Genomic DNA, 25,996 nt, shown 5'->3' with positions numbered 1-25,996 from the left:
GAATATTGTATGTCCACTATGCTAAAAAAAAAAAAAAATCTTGAGTTCTGGAGTCAGAATTTTGATTCACATCCTAACTCCACCATTTAAAAGCTAGGTGGTTTAGTCAAGCTGTGTTCTTTTTTTTTTTTTTTAAGATTTTATTTATTTATTTTGACAAACAGAGATCACAAGTAGGCAGAGGGGCAGGCAGAGAGAGAGAGGAGGAAGCAGGTTCTCCATGGAATAGAGAGCCTGATGTGGGGCTCGATTCCAGGACCCTGGGATCATGACCTGAGCCGAAGGCAGAGGCTTTAACCCACTGAGCCACTCAGGTTCCCCAAGCTGTGTTCTTTAAAGCATAAATCATCTCACCTTACAAATGGTCAGTAGAAGGTTTACAAAAATGGCCACAACTCATGCTCTCTCTGCATCCACTCTCTCCACCCCCCCCCCAACTTTGTAATGTGACTTTGTGGCTCCAACATTCCTGTAAATCCTTCATCTTAGAAGACAGTTCAGATGAGACCATGGCAAGTATTAGGGAGATACTGTAGACTGAGAAATTATAGAAAGTGTATAGACAGGAAGCTTAATTTCAAATAATTATTTGAAATTATTTGTGAAACCCTTAGTTAAAATAGATGAAATGCATTTTTAATAAATGGTGATAATGTGGTGAGTTGTAAAAGGTGTGGGTTAGATGTAAGCAAATGAGGCCCGTAATCAGCATTAACTAGTTATATGGCTGGAGATAAGGGACTCACCTCTTTGAATTTCATTTTATTTGTTTTTAGAATGTGGACAGTGTTACTTAGGCTTCAGGGATATTGTGAGGAGTTGCGAATGCACATAAAATGTGTAACACAAGGGTGCCTGGGTGGCTCAGTCAGTTAAGTGTCTAACTCTTGATTTCAGCTCAGGTCATGATCTCAAGGCCGTGGGACTGAGCCCCTAGTTGGGCTCTGCACTGGGTATGGAGCCTACTTAAGATTCTCTCCTCTCTCTCCTTCTGTGACCCCTCCAAATGTGTAACACAAAACTGGCACTAAATAAATGTTAGCCTTATTAGTAGTCTTATTATACAGAGCTACCCTACGACACAGCAATTACACTCCTAGGTATTTACCCAAAGAATACAAACATAGTGATCCAAAGGGGCACCTGCACCCCAATGTTTACAGAGGCAACATCCACAACAGCTAAGCTATAAAAAGAGCCCAGATGTTCATTGAGAAATGAATGGATAAAGAAGATGTGGTCTATAGATATATATGTGTGTGTGTGTGTGTGTGTGTGTGTGTGTGTGTGTGTTTATAAAATGGAATATTACTCAGCCATCAAAACATGAAATCTTACATTTGCAACAATGTGGGTAGAACTAGAAGGTATTATGCTAAGCAAAATAAATTGATCAGAGAAAGACAAGTATCATATGATTTCACCCATGTGGAATTTAAGAAACAAAACAGGATCATAGAGGAAGATAGGGGAAAAAATAAGACAGAAAGAGAGGGAGACAAATCATGAGACTCTTAACTACAGGAAACGAACTGAGCACTGCTGGAGGGGAGGTCAGTGGGAGGATGGGGTAACTGACCGATAGGCATTAAGGAGGACACATGATGTAATGAGCACTGGGTATTGTATGCAACTGGTGAATCACTGACCTCTGAAACTAATAATATGCTAGATGCTAATTGAATTTAAAAAAAAAAAGAGGAAAAAACCCTACAAAACACCACAGAATTCAGAATTCATAAATTATACTGCCAAAGCTATCTGAATAAAGCAGGTCCCCTGTGTATTTAATGTGGGAGAAGGGATTCATTTGTAAGCTCATAATCACACAGTTGTATTGGGAACTTCTGCAGTGCATGAAGGTATGAAAAAGAAGCTATGAAATGCATTGCCCTGCTCAGAAATACTCCTGGAAAGCTCTCTGGAAAGGAACAGGCAAGCACAACATATCTTATCAGGGCAATTTTCTCAGTTGTTCGACCTAAGGAATTTTGAACACTTCCTCCAAGAATGCACACTAAAGCGGTTCTGTAAGTCCACACAAATGCAGATAGTTGGATTTAGGGAGATTTAAAATCTCCTTTTAGGTATTGGTTCTACTATATAATATGGGACTCCAAGAAGCTCGTTTGTTTTCTACAAAGGAAAGCAACACAGATTCCCTCAGCCATCTGGGATCTATTGGTTATTAAGCAACATGGAGATGTCCCTGCCAACAAGTGTGAAGAAATGGGATTGGCTGAATGAAGTACAGTGGTGTCAGGGGGCAGGGGGAAGATCTACCAAGGCCAGCTTAAATGTATCACAGAATAATAATTTTCCACCTATTAATGGACTGAATGTTTCTATTCCCCCTCTGAATTCCTATGTTGAAGCCCTCATTCCCAATGTGATGGAATTTGGGGGCGGGGCCTTGGGGGGGTGACTGGGTCATGAGGGTAGAGTCCTCAGAGATGGGATCAGTTCCCTTAGAAGAAGAGACATGAGAGAAATGATAGTTCTTTCCACCATGTGAGGACATAGCAAGGAGGCTCTTTGAAGTTCAGGAAGGGGGCTCTCATGGGGCATGGAACCTGCGGCACCTTGACCTGGGGACATCCAGCCTCCAGACCCTAAGAAGTAAATGTCTGTTAGTTAAGCCACCTGGTCCATGCCAGTTTGTTACAGCGGCCCAAGCTGATGTCGACATCATCTTCCTTTGCCACTTTTCCGATAAAGCAGATGGTCCTGTTTGCTGACCTGAGTGAGCTTGGACTCAAAGGTCCAGAGGAGGAAATCAACAGATAACTCGCTCTGTGGTAGGTAGGTCACATTCTCAAGAATTGAGGACCTTAGCAGCTGTACAGATAATGAGTGTACGGACACCTTCCAGCCTAGATGGGGATGTTCCTAACATTCCGTGGGCTACCCCTGCACTTGATGCAACAAGGCATATGATGTCCTTCACAGAATAATGCAGTAAGTGTATGGGTGCTAGACTCAGGTGGTTTGGGTTAAAATTTTGGCTCTGCAGCTTTCCAATGTGGAGTGAGTAGCTCAACTGCTTAACCTCCCTAATCATTAACTTCCTAATTACACATGCAAAATGGAGACTTAAGTAGAATTTGCCTTCTAGGGTGGAGAGTATTAAATGGAACAATAAATATAAAGCAATGAGCCCAGCATCTGGAAAATACTGAGAAGGCAAAAATTCCAGCCACTATACTCCTTATTTTTATTGTTGGTCACAGTATATGTTTCCTGGTCGTGCCTCAGGGAAATATTTAATGAGGGTGAGGTCAAAAGTTGGAAGTTTCCATGGAGCCCACAGGCCACGGATATGCCTGCCTCAGTGACAGAGATCCAAACTGAATGGAAGGAAGATCTGGGGGACACTGTCTTATGATGTGGGTACCAAGTCCATCCCTATCACCAAAGTCAGGTAAGTTGCCTTTTCTCCCTCTTTCCTGTTGCCTTTCCATATTCTAGGTTGTTGCCAATGGCCAACAAAATCGAAAGCACTGCTTTAAGCAGCTCTGTCTCCAATAGTCCCACACTTCTAAAAATCTATGGCAAGAGCCCCCTATGGGCAATAGAAAGGAATTCTATTAAATGGACTTATTCATGACATTTAGGAGTAAAGAGTATACAGAGTGACCTCTAGATCAGCAAACCCACTGAGCTATCAGTTCAATAACACAGGGGATATTATGAGGCCTCGATTAGGTTGAATTTCTCAAAGGAGCACAGACTTAAAATGGAGTCCATGAGCCCAACAGTCTAATATCTGGAGTGATTCAGAGATAACGTCACTCAAGTCTGGCTCTGTAGGACATGCCTTAGTTTGAGGACTGAGTCAGAGTACAGAGAAGTGGAATGCAAAATCAGTTTAAAAAGAACTCTGAAGTCCTGTAAGAAATTGAGTTTCCCTTGCTCCCGTTGCCCTGCACGGATGAACCCACACGTTACCCTTCTAGCTCCAGGGGGTTGTTGTGATCCATCTTGGGAAGGAAAGAGGAATTATGTTCTCCTCCTTTCCCTGTGAGGAGTGACGGGGAGCAAGATGATGCCTGAGTGTGGTGAAGTTTCCAACCCACATGAGAACTCCTGAGGCCAGCTGCTGCTCTTCTCTTGAATTTGCCACCAACTCTCAGAATTTCTCACAGTCACTGTCAAAAAAACCCTCTTCTTTATGGGCAAAAAGGAAAAACAACTCTATTTCAGAAGTAGGCCACTGAGCAGAGTTTACATAATGGGGAAAGTGAGAAGTGTCCCCTTCTCCTGGAGCCGTGGGTGAGAGGTTCAGAGCTGGCTAGTACCCCCCCTCTGTGCACTGTGTGTGGCAAATGACTCGCAAGCCAGGGGCTCTGGGTGCCTCTAGGCTAACTGAGACTATGAGCTGGTCTTCCAGAGTCTGGTGATGGCCCACTATTTTAGATAAAGTCCGACTACTAAACGATTTTGAAATGGGCGAAGCTTTGTTACGCTTTTGAAAGAACTGTTAGAAATACAGATTACAAATCAGTGACGGCCAATTTCATTGGCAAATTTCCAAATTGCCAAATTCATTGGCAAATTTCATTTGCCAATCAGTGAAAATGAAGGTACTACCGTCCAATTGGCTGGGGTCAGTTTCTAAGCCATGGTTTTGCCTGTGAAGTGTCCACTGGTCCACTCCACAGAATAACAGCTTGAGGTTTTCATCAGAGAGCAAAAAGTAGAAAACAAGAAAGCAAGAAAAATCGTACACACATACCTATGTACGCACATTCAACACACCCTACCTTTGCGTGTTTCTTCTTTAAAGAATTTAGCTCCTTCTGTTGTTTCTTTAAGTGCTTCAGGTAAGCCTGTGGAAGAAACAAAGAGAGCCGAATCAGTGTTTTGCAGCCACGATGAATACATCTGGTGAGAAACAAAAATATATCAGTGTCACCAATATGTGTCACACAAGAGTGCTTGTGAAATGAGTGAGCCATTTTACCTTCATCTGCTTTAAATCTTCTATCCTCACTTGAGGGATAAGTTCGATACCTTAAAAAAAAATTAAATCACTGTGTGTATTAAAAATTAGAGTAACAGATAACACAAAATTCACCATTTTGAAATCTCATCTAAAGACTTTGAAGCAGCTTTACATGTAAGGTTATGGACATAAACATCTTCATTTCTTATTACAAAGCAATTAACTAGGCACTTCACTGGCAGGCTTACTGTCTTCGGTCAGGTTCCTTACAAGCAAAGCCTGAGCTGGAGTTCTGGGTGCATGTGACTTACTGAGGGAAGGCTCTCAGGAGAAACCCCAGGAGTGAGACAAGCAGAATAGGGCAGAGGAAGTAGGCAGGGGGCACTTCCGGCCAAAATCCAACCTGATCCTGCCAGGGGCACTTAAGTATAAATGGCCGTCCAAAGTTGCCGGACCTTGAGGTACGAGACTGGGCTTTCATCCCCCAGAACAGCCAGCCAGTGGCTTCAGAGACTGTACAAAACGTTCCAGGCATTTCCAGGCAAGGGAACTCCCACAGTCTGAGGGCAATCCTCTGAGAATGTGGCAGCTGTGATTTGCAATCAGCCAATACACAGAGCAGCTGGAGGCAGGGGGTGCTAAGCCCACAAAGGATATCAGATCAGGCACTGCAGCATCTGTGAATGTTACTTTACTCTTTGTATTTCAGGGGCTATCATCCCAGTCAACTACCTCCCTCTTCATCGTCATCAAAGAACAAAACTTTTTTTTTTTTTCTCAGCTGCTTTGATCAAATGTAATTTTTAAGCAATAGGCTATTGAGCACTGCCATGCCTTCAACACACAGGGAATCCTGGAATTAAACTGTGGTATAACAGGATGTTGTCATGAGGACCCGGAGTCACATACTCCATTATCCTGCTACTGGAGGGATGCTAGGCCAGATGTTGTCATGGCAACTGGAGTTGTCGGAGAATCCCCAAACATTTTCTGTTTGACTGCAGATTTTTCATCTTACAAATTAAGAGGAATGTGTGTTTTGTACTCTAATTGAATTCCATTAGACTCCAAAAAGCGAGGGATGAGATAATCAAGAAAGAGAGGCCTTGAGTCCCAGGCTCTTGTTTTTTAGTTTTGTTCATTTTAAGGGGAGGTGCACAGCCAGTGTGGGGGTAGGAAGGTGGGAAAGGGAGTTAGGGCTAAGAGAAATCGGTCCTGGGATCTATACCATCTATGATAGGGGCGTCCAGAGAACCTGGGGCTGTTCTCTCATCTCCTACGCCTGATGTCACAAGGCAACTCCCTGCTTTACTCCAAGAGCAAGAGGGCACTATAGGGCAGAGATGTGAATCTTGCCTGTAAAATGAACAGAGGACTGGGGTGCGTGCAAGGTCCTCCAGAGAGCTAACAAATATTAAGACTGAAACCAGTCCAAGGAGACTTCCCTTTTGGTCTTGGTTAAAGTAAATCTTGATTAATGGGAACCTACGCAAACATGAACTTGGTTTTACATTTTTTGGGGAAAGACAGAAATAACTTGTAAAAATTTTAGTTCCTATAAATGATGTTATCTAGGAAACACCCACACTTTGCATGCACAACAGGAATTGGTACGTGCTTAGTTCCCTCTGTGGGCCTACAGAAGTGTGTCTAACAGAACTTTTGGTGACCTTGGCAGGGTTCTATGTGGGGCCTGTCCAATGGAGAGCCACAAGCTATGTGTGACTCTGGGCACCTGAACTGTGAATAGTGCAAATAAAGAGTTCAAATGCTCATTTTAACGTTGAAATTTATAGAGCCACACGTGGCTAGTGGCTGCTCCCCTGGCCAGTGTAGTTCTACAAGCTTCCCTGGTTAAGGGCAGGGTTAAGTAAAACTTTGGGCTCCAAAGATTGTAGTTAATTCAAGTTTCACTATGTCAAGTTTTTGTTCTTATCAACAAAGCTCAAAAAGAACTTGTTTGCTCTCAAGCCACCTTTTGGAGGTCAACTCAGAGTTTAGTTTTAATTCCTTATTCTTAAAATTAAAAAGAAAATCAAATAAGTCAGCATGGAAGCTAATTTTAAATGAGGAATATGGTTGTGGCCCTACCTACTAGCTGAATGTTAGCACGTGGGACCAATCATTCCTTGCAGTGACAGCTCTTAGGATATTTTGTTTCACCCATAGGAAACTATACAGAATTGGCCTTCAAATGACCATCTGATAATTTTACAAATAATCATGGATGCTGTGTATCTACTCATGGGGGCAACCTGTCAAGAAGGGAATCTAGAAATATATGAACCATGATGATTCTGTTGGTTCATGAGCCCACTGCCTGTCCAGATGAGTGACCACAGGGGTATCCAGGAGAGTGTGGGGATGACTTAGCGAAGTTCACTACGTGGAAGTTCTTTTCATTAGGGAGTCTAAACCCTTTCTAAAACCATGGATATGGTACCCAGGGCCCTAAGTTGAAGGGATCTAGTAGATGAGACAAAGGTTGACTTCCTGTTAAACACTCAGGGAAATTAAGGAGTTTGTCCAATCTACAAGAAAACATGCTGCTCTTGAGTTTTACAGGGCAATGAAAATTGGAAAAATTAGCAATTCTAAATACCCTCATAGAAGGCTATTCAAAAAGAGTCTAAAATTGCCAGAACAGAGAAGGAGCCCTAACCCCTCCCCTTTACCTTTCTTCGCTTCCACGCCAGATCCCAGGGCCGCCGTGGTGGTTGGTCTGAGCTCAGAGCTGCTCTGTGGGGTCACGTTTGCTTTGGCAGTGTTGGCTTTTCCTTTCTTGTCATTCTTAGAAGTATCACTGGGCACATCTGCTATGTCACTCTGGAGCAGAAATGTTTGTGTTAACCTACGCAAATGCCACCTTGCTTTCAACTGTCTTGCCCTTTCTCTCTTTTACTGAATCCAGTTTGAATCACTCAGCATCTCCCCTACAACTCTCTTAATGGATCATTGCCTGGCAGGAGAAAGATTACATGGTTTTCTCAGGCTTGAGGCAAAGGATGAAGCCAAGGAAAAAAAACGCCACTCTTTTACAAGCAGGGTATGGTAAAGGGAGCTTTAAAAACAAAGGCACAAACAAGACAAGTGTGCACAACAATGGGGGAGGTTGGATGCAGGACTGGTAAGCAACAGAGACACACACACGTCAATTTCACCAATTTACTGACTTGGGTTAGCCGGTATTCTAGTGTATCACAAAAGTATCCTGTATCTGAAACATTCCTAAAAGCATTATGGATTTCCATTTTATTTAGTAAATGTTTTCCATTTTATTTATTAAATATGCTACGCATTTACAGACCTTTGAAAATATTTTGTTGAATTAATAAGTGTAATTTCAAAAACACTCTTCAAGTTTGGTCTCTGAATTTATCACTTTGTCTTGCTCTTATAATCGCTGACCACTGAACTTCCCCAACTTGGCTGTCCTTAGTCAACCATTGCTACTTACAGTTTCAATGCCCATAGCTCTCATTTGGTCTGCTCTCTTTTCCGTAATGGAAAGAAATTTCTTTGGATCTGATAAAGCATCTACGATATCTGAAAAAAAAAAAAAAAAAAGTCAAGGGGCTGTTGATTCTCTGTTTTACCGTACACACACAGGAAAATTCAGCTAATGAACAATTCATAATCCTAGACCCCTGTTAAGTCTTCTGTTAAGTACCCTCACCTACGACACAAGACAGAATTAGGAAAGCACAGCAGTTATAGAAAATAAGAAATAAGGGCAAGGACAAAAGCCAGATGACTTTCTCCTATTTTCTCTTTGGTTTTTGCCCAAATAAAGATGACAGTGTGGCAGGGTGGGCCAAGTGAATTCCCTTGAGTTCTTGACTATTTACTTATAAGCAGGTTGATTCATGTCTCCAGCTCAGTTTCTTCATCTGAAAATTAGGGCTGATACCTCCCACTCTGAAGGGATATGATGAGTATTCAATGAGATGATAACTGTAAAAAGTGCTTGGAACATAGTAGACACCACTGGTATCTAAGTCTTATTTTTAGGTAAGAAGGCTAATACATATTTAAAGCCAGTTTTGGTTCCATTGTAGTTAAAATGAAGTATTTCTCCAGCATCGTCTCAGCTACACCTTAAAAATGGTAAAATTTCATATTTTACATAATGTCATTGCAGAGTTCCAAGTACTTTTCAGTAGAATCTCATGTAATTTTGCATTATTTACCAATACTACAGAGGTAATATGCTCATTACCTTAAAACAGTACATAATTTACAATTTTCAAAAACTCTATGTACATCAATTTCTTCCAGTAAAATCACCCTTCTAATTATAGTCTTAAGATAATTTTTATCAGTTGAATATATATTTCCTTTTATAATAGAAAATAATGCATGTACATGATAAACATTCAAACATATAAAATGTAAAAATCTCCTTTCCTGCCAATCCTACCCTTTGTATATACTGTTAACCATTTCTTGCATCCTTATTTAAAAAAAGAACAAAACAAACAAACAAAACTCCAAATGGGTTCACAGTTTCCTGCACCTATTTTTTATTTTAAGCTTCACATATCTTGGAGACACTTGTTCATCAGTAATGTAGGTCTACCATATTACTTTCAAGGGCTGCTTCAATATTCCATTTTCAGAATGACTACCATTTCTTTAACAGTGTTCCGTATTGACAGACTGTTAGATTACTTCCAGTTCTTTATTATTATAAAGAGGTATTGCAGGGAAGATCCTCGAATGTCAAATCTCAGAGTAGACATTTGCAGTATCCATAGCATAAATGCCTAGAGGTTAGAATGATGTGTAAGGGTATTTGTCCTTTTGGTCGTAGCATTGCCAAGCTGCCCTCCAAAGAAGTTGCATCAGTTTATTTTCTCCTACCAGGGCTATAGGAGAAGGTCTGACTCTAGTTATCACTCAGGTCCCTAAGAACTCTTTGTCTCGTAATGGGGGATGTGACCAAATCAGCTCTTCAATCTTGCTTAGGAAAAATGACAGATAATCATTTTTTGGAAGTTAAAGTTCCAAGACTATATTTACCTACTTTAAGTCCAAATTATGAACATTTTCAGGCATACACAGAAGTTAAAATAACCCCCCATATACTGTTGAAGCCCTAACTGTTATAAACAGCCCACTACATCTCCTTTATCTGTCATCCTTCCCTTTTTTCCTTTCTCTCTTCTCTCTGCTGACACATTTTGAGGCCAATTCCAGACATTATAACATTTCATTCCTAATTACTTCTCTATGCGTCTCTAAAAAAAAGCGCATTTTCTTTCAGAACCAACTGTGGCAGCACTATATTCAACAAAGCTGGCAGTGATTCCTTACCATGAATATAATAAATGGACCATCTTATTATTTCCCCTATTGACAATTTGTTTGAATCAAGCTATAAAACCCATACAAGGTCCCTGATAACTAAGTCTCTTGAACTTACTTTAATCTAGACTAGTCCCTGCTACTATTTATTTTTCATAATGCATGCATTTGTTGAGGACACAGATCAGGTATCCCATAAAATGTCCCACATTCTGAGTATCAATGCTTCCCTTTTGTGTTATGAGGCTCGACTTTCCCTTTTTGTAGGAAGACTCCAAAGGAGATACCATGACATTCGGTATGGGTCCCATATAGACAGATAAAGCTTGACTACCCCACTAGCCCTGGTGCTAAACTCACTGAGTTGGCTCAGGACCTTTAATCCATCTGTTTCTGACTCCCAGATGCCTCCTCCTTGCCCAAGTCCACACTGTTACAGGACAAGGTGAAACTCACACTGTGTGCACTGAGCCCCCTGCCCGTGGTGGGGAGGCCCTACCTATATACACCCATACTGGATACACTTTGCCTTGGCTTCCCACTGGAATATCTCAGTGGATAGTCCACATGGCTGGCTTGTTAGGAAACAAGTACTCACTTTTTTTTTTTTTTGGTGATATACAATTAGGTTGAAGGCCTGGAGGTTATATATATTTTTCAGTGGTTACTGGTAGTCCTTTCAGTAGGAATAACAAATAACACTTAATCACTTCCAGCTGATTATAAAACCAAGAAAGCAAGAACTTAACATGTGAAATGACCCATAATCATTCCAAACTAACCAAACTACTTCCCTTTTTGTATACTCTTGTGTCATTGTTTTCCACGTGAAGACATATTTTATATGGTTTAAAGTTATATAATCTCCTTTTATCATTATTAGGTTATACCTGTATAGTTCTAAAACTGAACTTCTATTGAATGAATAATGTTTCATAGAGTTTATGTACCAAATTATTCTCTACTTCTAGATATTTAGATGGACTTTCAATTTTTTTTTTTTATGAAGGATGACTTTGCAAGAAATATGTTAATATAGAAAGAGGTCATTTCTTTTATCAGACAATTTGTAGTTTAGATACATAAGATAGAAACTTATATACTTGATGAGTATTACTAAAAAAATTGGTTCCTAATAAGCTTTAAAATATTTAAGAATAATTAATGAAAGGAATGAGTACAAGGAAACTATAGCAGAATTAAGAGGGTATAGGAAGTTGAATACTGCCCTTCAAAATTCATGACTACTGGGGGACCTCGGGACATGAGCTTATTTACAAATAGGGTCTTTGCATATATAATTAAAGACTGAGATTGCACTGGGTTAGGGTAGGCTCCAAATCTAATAATTGGTGCCACTGTAAGACGAGGAGAGGTCATACAGAGAAAAAAAGAAAAAGGCTAGGAGATGACAGAGAATAGAATAACATAGCTATATGCTAGGAACACTGAGGACTGCCAGGAACCACTAGGAGTTAGGAAGAGGAAAGGAAGGATTTCTCCAAGAGCCACCAACTCTAGGATTTCAAACTTCTAGGCTCCAGAACCGTCAGAGAATACATTTCTGTTGTCTCAAGTCTTCCTGTTTGTGGCAAATCTGATTACCAATGGTAACTGAGAAAAAAGTTCTTGCTATTGTTTTAGTTTTTGTTGTTTTTAAAGGAGACAGAAGTTTATTGAATACACTGCAAGGTAGCAGCAGACAGCAAAGGAGGGACTTTCTGCCACAAGGTGGTAGGGAGGGGTCTTAGTTGTAGTGCAGAGTGAAGAGGTATGGGAACGTATGAATTTTGCCTTTTTTGATAACTGTGCCTGGTTGTGAGTAGTCCATTGGTTAGTTAGAGCCTATGGTTATTTTGAAGTAGGTTGCTTAATGAGCCTGTTTGCATGCTCGAGGTTCCATTGCTCAAGCCTATTGCCTAACAGCCTAAAATGGCCTCTATATTCCCACCTGACAGATCGACAATGACAAATCTTTGGCATTTGGGTGGAGGTCTCATCTTCAGTAGCTTCTTCCTGTTGAGTGAGCTGTGGAGAGGTGTCCCTATCCATGGGCCAACATTGCTCCGCTGGGAATTTATACATAGGAATTACAAACGGTAGAGGCAACTGAATCCAAGGTAGACAAGATATATGCATTTCCCTGAGTAGAAGGGATCATCTGTCAGCTTGAAATTACGGCAGCGAAGGAGTTTTCTATTCTTTCAAGCAAAGTAGGCTTTTTCATTGTTAACAAGAGCATCCCTCAGCCCCTGGAGACCTCTCGAGGACCCGTCATGATTTGATCAAAGAATATATCGGACCCTAGAGTATTCTTCTTGTTCCCTGCAGCAATGTCTTGGTCCCAGCCTTGAGGGCTGATTCTGCACAATTCTGACTGAGAACGTTAAGTGTTGTATTTTATAACAGAGTCACGAAACAATACGTAATTAGGTCATATATTGTTTTGTATTACATGGACAAACTGGCTAAGATGTCCTTGTCAGCCATCTGCTGAAGGATTATGTAGATAGAGCCTAAATTATACATCAAAATAAGTTGCCACAGATTTATCCATTAGTTGGATAAATATCATTACTTAAATCTGTCTTCAATTACCAGTATTAACAATTCTAGAAGCTATTGGAGAATTATGTTCCCAGATCCTGAAATATTGCCTTGTTACTCAGAGTTTAAATGAGATGCTTTTTTCACAGTTACATGGGCTTTTGATATTTTTCTAGTATACGATATAACTCAGTATAATAATGTCTTTGATCAAATGATAACAGAAACACACAAAGTCTAAATAAGGCTTGTTCAAACTGAATCACATGGGACAAAAACGAGATGATGAAATGCCTCGAACAAGGCTTAGGTTAGCCGGTCACTTAAAACAAGCACTTCATTCCTGGCAATTTTGAATAATAAATCAGGTACTTCTAGGACATAGGAATTTGCCCTGTCTTGGCAGGTGCTCATTCTGTAGCCAGAGCAACAGATCAGTGCAGAGGGCAGCAATTGGGATAGTGCCACCAAAATAAATCTGGCATTATCTTGGCCAAAGATTTGCATATTTAAGTAAACCTGTTATCTTTCTTTGGTGCCAATATGACATTTCAAAGGTATCCTCCCATGTATTAGAGGAACATTGTGGCTAGGTAGATCCCACGTAGTTCTGCATTCCACAGGACACCCCTCTGTGGCAAGAGTGAAGTTTAGATGCTGGTCAACATTGACTCGTGTGCTAGGTGTGTCTAAGGAGAGGCCACACTGACCTACTAACAGGGTAGAGACCTGTGCACATACTTTGATTCTATAGAACCCACAGGGTGACCTGAAACCTCCTGGATGCACAGGCTTTGGAACCTTCTTTTAAAAAAGGAACCAGTCTGCCTTTTCTCATTTGCTTCTTTCTTCTGGACTAACAGAAGTTTTACTTATTTGTACTTGAAAAAAAAAATACCATCTATTTCTAGGTTTAGTGCCATTTCCAAAAGTCTGGTTGCTCCTGGTGAAGACTTTCCATGTATATTCGTTTTTTCCTCCTCCTTGCCTCCTACCCATCCCTCCTCATTTCCATATAGAGTTGAAAGCTCAATTTAAGCATCCCCCCAAACTGAAAAGAAGATAGCAATTCCTCAGCACAGACTTCCAGATACTTGCTGGTTTTCAAGGGAGCTCTGTCTTTGGTTTGTCTGCTTGTTTAGCGGTTGCTTTCTAAGGCACTTAACTTGGGTGTCTTGGTGGTAAGCACCAACTGTGGCACCTAGATAGTGTGGCTCCACGTGCTTGCTCTTGGCTCAGGTTCCCTCATATTCCCCATTCTACTGCTTCTATCTTAGCAAGAGGTAAAGGCAGCAGAAGAGTTTATGTTCCCTTAATGGCTACAAAATGACGTTAATGAAGATCAACAAATCCTGTAACTATGATTTTAGATGAGATCTTTTAACTTCTACCAAAGATTAAGCATTTCCCAAACTGCATTTCTAGAATGTGAAAAGATACATTAGGGGTGGTTGGTGCAAGGATCCTGTGGTCAAATAAGACTGGGAATTGCTTATGTGTTCCCCTCTTCTCGGGTTCCACAGTAGATCCCAAGGAATGCAATCAGGAGCCTGATTAAATTCACCTAGCTGGGCAACTCCCGAGGGAATGTTGCTATAATCCATTCTGCCCTGTTGGGGGCACTTTTCTTTCGTGTTCTTTTTTTTTTTTTTTTTTTTTCTTTCTTTAGTATTCTTACCTACATTTTCTACAGTTCAGAGGAAGCCATCAAAATGGATACTACTGCAATGCATATCAATTTTTCAACAAATATTTGATGGAATAAAGCATTTTAGCATCCAACAAGGAGAGGACAAAATAAATGAAAGGACTTTAAATTCTATCAGGAAATCCTGAGATCACAGCCCTGGAATGGCATCTTAATTAACAATGTTCCTCCTCTGGGGCTATGTCATGTAAGGGACAGTCCACTCTCTCTGCAGAGGGTTTGGAAAACAACCCTGAGAAGATGCTGGGCAGATAGAACAAGAAACACCCACCCCCCAGCCTCCCTGATGTATCTTGAATCCCAAGTCAGGCAGAAAGGGGAGCTGGCAAGTAAAACAAAAAGGGCCGCTTCCTCTTTGCTTGCATAAAACAGCCTAGGTGCAGAAGAGAAAACAAAATGTCCAGCTACAGAAGCGAGATGAGCACTGCTCAGGGAAGAAGTAGTAGCTCACACAACCCATCTCGGAGCAACATTTCCATATAATGCCCATGTGCCCTGTATTCGGGTAGCAGAGCATCAACTCTCTTATTTGTTCTCCTTACCACTCAGTGATAATAAAACCCATGCAAGTGATCAAGCCCATCAAAAGCAACAGTGGGTGGCACAAAAGACTAATGCTCATTTAATTGCCATCTGCTTGGGAACTGCTTCCCATCACCAGCAGCAATGGCTCACAGTGATAGAGCTGGGCAATGGGTAGGTGCTGATGTCCTCCACATTTGCACCTACAGATAAAGCAGCAAAGACAACCCCAGTGCTCCGAGGCTCAGTGGATTTGACAAAGGAAAAGTCACCTTAGCACCCAACCTAGCACTTTCCTTTTGTAGAGGAGTGTGGGGGGTAAACAAGAGGGCTCTTTTACTTGATGTTCAGCAGAAAAATAATACTGGAGAAATCAAAGTCTTTTTGATTCATTCCTAGTCATCCCTCTCTAAATGTCACCATTTGTTTTTTTTTTTTTCACATAGAAATTGAGTTTCTGATAGTTAAGAGTCGTGATCTCTCTTCTTCCGCCCAGAGATATTTTACCACCACATGGCTTAGGAACGGAACCATCTGTGGAGACAGCTCAGAAGGGCTAGCAGCCATCTTTGTTCTGTGTTTTCTTGTGTGTGTTGAGAGTTTTTATTCTATAGCAACGAGGAGAAGGAATTGCACTTAAATTCCCTGTCTCTGTCTCCTGACAGGGCAAGGAAAGAAAACAGGGAACTGACAGGAGAGGAGAAGGGTCAGGGTGGAAAATACTGGATCTAGACCCATGTTGGGAGGGAACTGGGGCAGCCCAGAGTTCAAGGCTTCTAAAGATTACTGTATGCGAGAAGGTAAGACTAGTTAGGGGCAATTGAAAAATCTATGAAATTAGCCCCATCAGGAGGGATTCCTAATTCTCTGGTGATCTCACAGCACAGAACCCCAATAAATAAGTGAACCAAAGCTCCTGCCGATGCGCAAACCCTCCCTAAGGAATTGTCTAAACTTGGAAGAGCCTTTTAGGAGCATTTTTCTTGTTTCTATAAAATGATGCCACCCACCTGATGTTACCAAGATTTAAAATTCATTTAAAAATCATGTAGAACACTGAGTTGCTGGTGCTTAAAGAAAATCATGGTAAAATTACTAATGCATTAGAATTCTGAAACTTTGTATTCAACACGGAATTAGAAGATTTTTCTTATGATGATGAATTGCTCATGACAAAAGAGTTTACTGCAGCAAAGTAAAGGCCAAAGTTAAGGAGGAGAAAATAGAACCAATGGATTTTTCTTGAGCTGGTTACAAATAAATACACATGAAAAAAAATTAATGGAAGGATTGCTGTGGTGAGGTATTATTCCTAAGCTGTGGGGCTCCAACCAGTGTCGTCAACTATGACCTCAATGAAACAGCATCCTGGCAGGCCAGGAAAAGTAAACAGTGTTTGAATTCCCAACCATTACCTTCATAGAAGTTTATCTAGACATTATGATGTACTGGACACCGCTTTGGGAGTTATATGAGAGAGGGGGGGTACTTAGAAGTAAAATAAATTTCTGTTTGAACAATTACTTAAAAAAAGAGAAAAAACCCAATTAAAAAAACAAACAACAAACAACAACCAAAGACCAAAACTTGGAAAAACCCACAAAGGGTACTAGAGAAAACAGATGACCAAGAAACAGATGAAATACAGTCAATCTGACTTATAACTGTAAATACACGAGTTAAAATGATGAGATACCACTTTTGTTACCACTACTGGGAAAAAAAATTTTTTTAGAATCCAGAACTGGCCATGGTGAATGAGAATAGGAGTCTCGTAGGCACTGGGTGGGAGCACATACTGATCCAACCAAAGGGGTGGATAAAGAGATAGTGGTAGATAGACATATGGAATAGTATATAACCTTCAAAAATAATTTAAAAGTCTTCTGTGCATCGGCAGGGATGTTCTCTAAGATATATTATGTGAGGAAAGCAAAGCACAGAACAGCGTGTATTATATTATCTTTTGGGGTTTAATTAAAAAAGAAATATATGGGGCCCCTGGGTGGCTCAATCATTGGGCGTCTGCTTCTCCCTCTTCCACTCCCTCTGCTTGTGTTCCCTTTCTCGCTGTGTCTCTATCAAATAAATAAATAAAATCTTAAAAAAATGTATATGTGTGTGATATATACACAGAGACTGCACATTTATGCATACACATATGTATTACATATGCACAGATAGGCTTTATGTTTTATAACCTTTTGATGTTTTAAGACATTTCTGTCTTTCTTTTTTTAAAAACGTTATTAATGGGGGCACCTGGGTGGCTCAGTGGGTTAAATGTCTGCCTTCAGCTCAGGTCATGATCCCAGGATCCTGGGATCAAGCCCCACATCAGGTTCCTTGTTCAGCAAGGAGCCTGCTTCTCCCTCTGCTGCTACTCCTCCTCCTTATGCTCTCTTTCTCTGACAAATTAATAAAATATTAAAAAATGTTATCAAGAACTATCTAGGTAGCAGCATAATAGGTTGCTTTAATTTAATTTTTTCTAAATTCAAAATATGTATCTATTTTAAACTCTTTGTGCCATTTTCATATTACACTGTTGTTATAGAAAAATAGGGCAAAATACAATTTTTAAAAATTTACAGAGGTTACATATGCTTACTTAAATGATCCAGAAATAATAAGTAGAGTCCTACCATATGGGATACTGTGTTCTCTGTGATGTTCCTGGAAGTTGTCCAATGCAGTGGGCCAGCTTCATTAACCTTCACCTCTATTCTCAAAGAGATAACTATTCTCAAACTTGGGTGTATATCCTACCAGAATTTTTTTCTATCTACTTCATATGTGTGTGTGTGTGTGTGTGTGTGTGTAAACAGATAGTTAAGGATCTTTGTAACTAACAATGGGATCATTTTGCAATTCACTTTTTCTCTTGGTAATAAATGTCATCTTTGTGTTCTGAACACTGAGATCCAAGTCATTATTTTTAATAGCTACATGGTCTTCTACAGAATGGCCTTCCACATTTTACCAGTCTCTACTGGTGGACTTAGGTTGTTTCTGATCTTTTTTATACAAATAATGCTGCATGAAATTATACCATGGCTTTAAGAAAATTGCTTTGTTTTAGCTATCGGATTAAAAAAATACGTAATTCCTAGGTTAAGCTTTTGGTGAATTATAAAAGTTGAGATTTCGTTCACTTGGTCAGGCATAAGAGGTCTTACTTCTATAATTAATCTAATCTTGTGAAGTGATTTTGGACAAACGGACCTACCCCAAAGCTAAAAAAATGTAACTTACCAAATTACTTAGTGTCCTGAAAATGTGACTATTTCCCTTACGGTTGCCAAAATAATTCAACAGGAAGAGCACACTCTTCTTGGTAAATGATACTAGCTTTTCATGACACATCATCAAACATGGACCAGAACTTTTCAGTTTTAGTACAATATACCCTATGTTTCAGCTTCCTCAGATTATGCAAATAAGTCCAGCACTTCCCTGTCTGAAGAGAAAATCAGTTTACCTCTCCGCTGACTCATCCTTCATGGTCCCAACATGGCCACGGAAGGACCCCTCAACCCCACTCTAATAACGTCTTAGTTCAATGCCCCCAACATCCTCTGGCTTTTGTAAGTTATAATTGTAAAAGTCATAATTATAACTTTTATAATTCACATGCCCTGTGGGCATGGATATAATAAATTACACTTGTTTATGTATACGTACATGTATATGAGTACAGGGTTGGAAAATTCTTGGGGATAAGTGTAGATGATGTTTTCAACTTTGCAGGATAAGTATAGATGATGTTTTCAACTTTGTATCTCTTACCCATAGAGTAGGTACTAAATAATAATGACTATATCTTTTCCTTTGAGAAAAATAGTTTAAATGAATATACTCAGAAATTGTCTTTACTGATTAAACTAGTAAATGTGAACAAAAGTTGTATCTCATACATACACTGGTGACGGGTTATTTGGCAATCTGTATCTAAAGCTTTAAATATACATACAACTCTTGGGATGCCTGGGTGGCTCAGTCAGTTAAGCATCTGCCTTCAGCTCAGGTGATAGTCCCAGAGTCCTGGGATCTAGTCTCACATCAGGCTCCTTGCTCAGCCGGGAGCCTGCTTCTCCCTCTACCCTTCTTGTGCTCTCTCTCTTTCTGACAAATAAATAAAATCTTAAAAAATATATATATATATACACACACACACACACACACACACACACTCACACACTTGCAGTTCTTTCCACTTCAAAGAATTAATCTACAGGAAGTGATCATGAGTATTTCCAAGGCTTTACATTTAAGGTTCCTAGGCACAATATTTTTTATAAGAAAAACATGGAAATGACTTCAATGTTTATCAAAACTGAAGTATGGATGATACATAAAATGGAATCCCATGCAGCTAATAAAAATATTTCATGACATAGAAAAATACTCTCTATTAAGTGGGAAAAAAATTAACTCTCTGAAGTAATGAGTCCAAATGACTAGGTGCAGTAAGATCTATTTAATTAAAATAGAAGAAATGAAATTGAAAGTGAAGAGACCAATATGGCAAAAGAGCTCTCTCTGGGTGGTGGATTTATGGATGACCTTTTTAGTCTTTGTGCTGGAAGAATCTCTTTCTGATACATAAACTATCTATTTTGCCTTTAAAAATTTTTAAAAAAATTTTTTTAAAGATTCTTATTTATTTATTTGACAGACAGAGATCACAAGTAGGCAGAGAGGCAGGCAGAGAGAGAGGAGGAAGCAGGCTCCCAGCTGAGCAGACAGCCCAATGTGGGGCTCGATCCCAGGACCCTGAGACCATGACCTGAGTCGAAGGCAGAGGCTTTAACCCACTGAGCCACCCAGGCACCCCTATTTTGCCTTTTTTTAAATTAAAGATTTTATTTACTTATTTGACAGAGCAAGTGTGTGTGCACGTGAGCAGGGGGAGGGGCAAAGGGGGAGGAAGAGGGAGGAGAAAGAATCTTGAGCAGACTCCATGCTGAGTGTGGAGCCCAACTTGGGGCTCCATCTCATGACCCTGAGATCATGACCTGAGCCTAAACCAAGATTTGGATGCTTAACTGACTGAGTCATGCAGGTGCCCCTCTTTTGCCTTTTACAGAATAAAACCTACCAAACATATTTGTGGAATGAATAAATCCATATTATCTTTTTTTGGCCACATAAAAATCTGAGATCTACATCAACAATTTACCGTTGTTTTTGTGTGTGTATGTGTGGGTTTTTTTTGTTTGTTTGTTTTGTTTCCTAGAAAATGCTGGCATGCAAGGCAGCCAAGTTTCATTTTGAACTTTTCCCTATGGAATCAACATAGAATATCAATGTTCTAGGGAACAGGGACTCATAGATTTCCTACTCTGCGGGCTCAGCACATAAATGTTCAGAACTGAATGTGGGAGGTCAGTTATGCAGATGAAATAAGGACAACACACTGTGTAAGTCAAGAGGCCGTACAGAAAATCAGAAAGCAAGGAAGAGATGATTCTCATATTCTTACATTGTTCTCCTCAGGTAAGTCCCTTAAGTAAATGCTCATGGCCCCTGCCCTCAGTTTCGTCACATGTGAAAGAGATGACCAACAATTCTCAATAAACAGTCTTGGAATGTCACATTGAGGTTAAGACATCAACTGCGGAATCCCACCCATGATAACACAGTATAGAAATTTCAAAGGCTTCTGATACAAAGTAAGTGACTACAATGACATGGTAGGAAAAAAAATATATGAGACTATTTTTAAGGAGATTAATCTGAATCCGTATATACACAAATGCAGACCCTGGGAAGGAGCTGCCCTATAAATACAGACATTTCTTCAGCACAGACCTACAGGCGCCCACATCCCTTCTCTGCAACTTTTGGATTTGATGGACAATGCTTGACACAAAGTAGGAACAGGACAAACTATTTCTTTCCCTTTTCTATTCCAACTGCCCATTTCTCTGGAATGAATTAGAGAGCTCCAGCTGAAAAGTAACCCATGCAGAGGGAAAGAGACCTGTACGTTTTTGGCCATATTTGTTTATACAACCATTTCCCAAATGTATCAGGGACTGCTCACTGCCCACTTTCAAGTATGGGGAAGATGGCGTAATTCATCTGCTGATGCTCCTAAAAGCATACTGTAGGCTTTTCCTGTCTCTTTTCTTATCCACTTACCCAGCCCCACGACATCCCACCCAGCCTCTTTTTTGTGCTTTTATATCCGCTACAGTATGTTCTGGCTTCTAATATAGGCTTTCTTTTTAAATGAAAAGCAGAGGAGGAGGAGGAGGAGGAGGAGGAGGAGGAGGAAGGAGTCTTTACTCCGGATTTGGTAACTGAAAAAATCCTTAAGGTTCATGTCCCTTCTTGAATCTGCAATTGGGTTGGTAAAGCTGAGGATTAGAGAATATCGGCTCTTCAGAGATGCAAGCAGTATTAAAACGAAAACAGAAACAAAAGCAAACAAACAAAAAACGACAATAAAACCCCCAAATCCCCAAACAAAACCATGATGTGTTCCAGCACACGACAGAAACGATATTTGTATCGATAGCAGACATACGTGGGTGCCCACATTTCCCAGCCTTCCTAGGTCACGTGCCGTAAGGTTTAGTCAGTCCTTCACAAGAATGCTGTAAGGGAGGCAGTAGAGCATCTTCACTTTACAGGCCAGGGAATGAGGGTTTGAGAGGTTGTCACTGTCCCAAGGTCACCCAGCCAGGAGTAGAGAGTTAGAATTTGCACCCTTGGTTAATTTGACATAATCATTGTTTCCTTAGGGCTCAAGAGACTGAGAATACAGAGGATCTTAGTCTTCTTTTGATGTTCTTGGCTTCATTGATGGTTATAAAAAGTTAGTATGTTAGGATGTAAGCAAAATCCTATGATTTGGTCCAGGTTTTTATTTCTCCCCTTGATTACCTTAGTGAAACCAAAGGTGGTTTCCTGTGGATGGATGACTGGGATTTTTTGGGGAAACTGAACTCTCTGGTGGATTTGGAAGAAAATCCAGAAAATCCGTGTTGATATCTGAGTTCAATTTAAAATTTTTAGGGATACCAAATGATATCTATGGTTCCATGTTACTTACATCCTTTCTTCCCTTGGATGACGATGTAAGTAAATCCTTCACAGACATATTTGCAAAAATTAATAAACCATACAAAATTACAGTATTTTAAAATAAGAAAGAACCTTAAGGATAATCCAGTCTTGTGCTCTCATTTCTTCCTAGGAAACCTGAAGCTACTCTCTGTCCTTGAATTCTTTGAGACTACGGGGGTTGGCAGCACTGGTAGGAACATTTTTTTTTTTAGCAGCGATTGGTGAAATATTTTATAATCCTCTAATTTAGGACTTCTGTACTCAAATGTTTAACTTACCTCCAAATCCATCAGGCACATATGTTTTAAGAACAATATTGCAGAAAATGGTTGGCAGTGATAATGGTTTATTTCCCTCGTTTCGAAGGGAAATGTGTCGATAGCCTGCTTGGAGGCCATCCAGAGGAAGGATCCTCTGGCCTATGAGCCTGTTGTTGTCGTCATACACTGCTATTCTCAAGACTGCCAGGTCAGGGAGGATTACCTGCAAACAAAGAATGGTACCTTTCAGGGGTATTTTGGAAAGCAGCCCCCAAGAGCCCTGACTCGAGGAATCTGAACCATACCCACACTGTTCTTAAATGTGCCTTTATGGTGAAAAGAAGCCCATGATCGATTTGCATTCCTGAAGGATACTGTCCAAGCTGCGGTGTCCAAGCCATTGAGAAAGCAATTGAACAGGCTTCCTGGAAATCATCTTTTTAAAAATTTTAGATGAAAGGGATGTGAACGATTACCGGTCCAACCTTTGCCATCTTTGCCCATCCCCATGCATAAAAATGGACAAACAAAAGGAGGCCCTGAGAGATCAAGTGACTTTCTTTAATCTCTGAGATCGGAAGAGCTGGGCCTGGAATCGGGGCCATTGCCTTTGAATCCTGTGTTCTGCCTCCTACCTGGGCTGCTTCTCTGCTTTTTAGCTCGGCCTGTTTTTGAGATTATGGAAAGTATCTTTGAAGAAATGTTCCATGTATAAAGGACAATGTACACAGAAATTTGGATTTTCCCCTTTCCTTGCACTCCCAATATTTTGGGGCATTAAATAGAGTGAGATGGGGCAGCTAGAAACATTAACTTATATCCAAGGCATCTACTCTTGCTATCTTCAAAATAAATAAAAGGACATAAAATCTGAGCTCAGCCAGCAGAATCCTAATTCAGATATAAAATAGCAACAGGACACAAGAAAATCCAATGTTTTAAATTAGGAATGACTTTTCATTGGCTAAGAACAACCAAGACATCTTGGCTAGTTTGAGTACTGGATCTAAGGCTAGACAATGGATCAGTTGTCTAGTTCTGCCTGGAGATTATAATTTAATCCAATTTTAAGACGATGAAGAGGAGAAATCAAGTTCAGATTCATCCAACTTCATTTGCGCCTTCGTTTCTCATGTGGGTAAAAGAGGGCTTGCATGTGAGATCAGTGCAAAGACCAAAAATATTAAAAACAACAGAGAACAAAAAGTGAAAGCTCTTGGTACCAATGAAAAGCAACTTAACTTCTGAAGAACAGTGAAGGGTGCAGAACTGACTTCTTGTTTCTGGGGCCAGTAATCTTATATGTAAAAACCAAGTCTGACGTCTCCTCACTCATCAAAAACAATGAAGGTCTGAAATCAACTTTCTGAATTTCTAGAAATGTGTCTAGGGATTATTCATGCTGTCAAAGAACACTGGCCACACTGACAACAGTTCCAGCTATAACAAGCTATTGAAAAAAAAATTGGTGGAAGAATAAAGGCCCATGACAAGTTATATCCAATTTCCACCACACCCTGTAGGAGAGAAGGTCACGGTGGGGGTTGCATGGAAATAACAGTGCTCACATAACAAGGGGGAGCCTGAATCTCACAATGGCTTGTTTCATTGAACTACTGATCTTCTGTAATCTGGTTTCTGAAAACCAATTAGCCAATTCTGAAACTGCTAATCCTCATTTCCGTTAAGCTAAGAAGCCAAAGATCTGTGTTGGAGGACATGCATGTGGAACAGAAACACTGGAAGCCCTGGGCCTGAAGCAGCAGCAAGAAGCTCTCCGGGTTGGGATAACAGAGCAAGTGAGAGAGAAAAACAGCTCTCCTTGGAGATGGCACTACCAATGCATGGATTTTTCAATACATCTTACACCGACACATGAGAAACAAAGGCAAAATATGATTACAAGATAAAAATGAAATCATCATAGAGTATGACTGTGATTGGTCTGGGGATCAAGGTACAATGGTAGAAACCCCGCCCAAAACCCAAAATAGCACATGAGGTACAGACTGTGGGGGTGGCGACAGGTATCACACTTCCTAGAGGCACAGGACAATACCAGCTGATATATTTAAGGACATTTATTGGTCTTAATTTTGGGTTCACCATCCTACCTGTCCTCTTGGCTAAAGGAGCACAGCAAGTTACCAGCTGCTGCCAGGACAGAAAAGAACTCTCCAGTGTGTGTGATGCCCACCAGTGAGGACACTTTCTAAGGACTACACAGCTGGAACTTGAGCATTGCCACACAGAAGGCGGGCTCTTTGGAGGAGGAAAGGAGAGCCCAAAGGACAAGAACAAACAGAAGTAACAATCATACGGCATCTACAGAACTTACCCACTGGAAGAAGAGAAGATGACGACGTTTGGGGGTGTGTAACTGCCCCGTGTCATGTAGTGTCTAGTTAGCCTATGCACTAAAATGTGGCCCCTGAGTTAGCACAGCAAGTCTGACACATTGAAAGTGCCCTACCTTCCGGAACACAAATGATTCTTCATTGTAAACTGGATTGAGTCCGTTGTTCATCACCATGCGAGTTCGGAATTCCTTACGTATGGTGTCGGTGGGCAACCCGTACATATCCACTTCTACGTATGTACCAATTTTCTTATCTGATAAAAACTGACCTGATATGACCTGCAGCAACACAGAAACAGGGTGAAAGAGAAGTCAAGTCTGTGTAATTACCAAGAGCAATGAATAATCCAGAAGTAAGAAATCATCTGTTCATCTTTAGAAATTTTAGTTACCTAGGGAAGTAATATATTCATTTCTTACTAAAACAAAACACTGAACAACTACTTTATGCAAAACAAAACAAAACAAAACAAAAAAAACCCCAAACAACAACAAGCCCTGCTCAAGACAGAGGTTCTGATGTTAAGAACTGTCTATAAAGAGACGACAAAAATGATGAACCCTATAATACAAAGAAATAATGCCCACAGCAGCTTAATTCCACCTAAATGTCCACATACAAAGTGATGGGTTCAAATATGCCCTAGAATCCCATCAGAGCTCTGAAATTCTGCCCACCTACACTTTACTGAATTCTTTTATAGGTCCTAGAAAGAGACACAATGAAGAAAAAAGCAATGCTAAAATTTGCTTGTTGCCTGTTATCCTTTACCGATTATCAATAATGGTCGGAGGTATATACTTGCAACGTCCAGCATTAAATTCCATCTATTATAAAGCCACGGGCAGACTATTTTCCATTTACTTTCCAAAGGACTATATAGCCATGTAGCAGGGTTTCTTTCTGTATTATTGAACAGATCATAACTTCCAAAGTTTTTCGAGGTAAAATTTGACATACAATAAACCATACATTTTAAAGTGTACATAAGGTTCATTTTGACGTATGTGCACATGTGTGAAACTGTCACAGTTTTCACTTTTCCAGAATGTCATGTAGTTGCAAACATACAGTACAAAGTCTTTTCATTTGCTTCATTCCCTTAGGAATATGCACGGAAGTTTCCTGTATGTGTTTCCATGACTTGCTAGCTCCTCTCTTGTCAGCACTGAATAATATCCTGTGGTCTGGGTGTGCCACAGTTTATGTATCCAATACCTAAGGAAGGATATCTTAGTTGTCCAATTTTTGGCAATTATGAATAAAGCTG

General features: G+C 40.2%; 1 protein-coding gene across 1 annotated transcript in view; it reads right to left on the bottom strand.

Moving 5' to 3' along the window:
• PLCB4 (phospholipase C beta 4) overlaps positions 1-25,996 on the bottom strand; it is a 408,965-nt gene that overhangs the window by 23,684 nt on the left and 359,285 nt on the right. Inside the window, exons 27-32 of the mRNA XM_080813478.1 lie at positions 24,840-25,004; positions 22,385-22,589; positions 8,403-8,491; positions 7,621-7,771; positions 4,964-5,013; positions 4,764-4,829 (exon numbers count right to left, since the gene is read on the bottom strand). Of these exons, the coding sequence (XP_080669604.1) occupies positions 4,764-4,829; positions 4,964-5,013; positions 7,621-7,771; positions 8,403-8,491; positions 22,385-22,589; positions 24,840-25,004 (726 nt within the window). The remainder of the gene's footprint in view (positions 1-4,763; positions 4,830-4,963; positions 5,014-7,620; positions 7,772-8,402; positions 8,492-22,384; positions 22,590-24,839; positions 25,005-25,996) is intronic.

Source organism: Martes martes (genome assembly GCF_963455335.1).
Source record: "Martes martes genome assembly, chromosome: 9".
NCBI classification, from domain to species: Eukaryota; Metazoa; Chordata; class Mammalia; order Carnivora; family Mustelidae; genus Martes; species Martes martes.
This window is presented reverse-complemented; position numbering and strand designations above follow the sequence as displayed.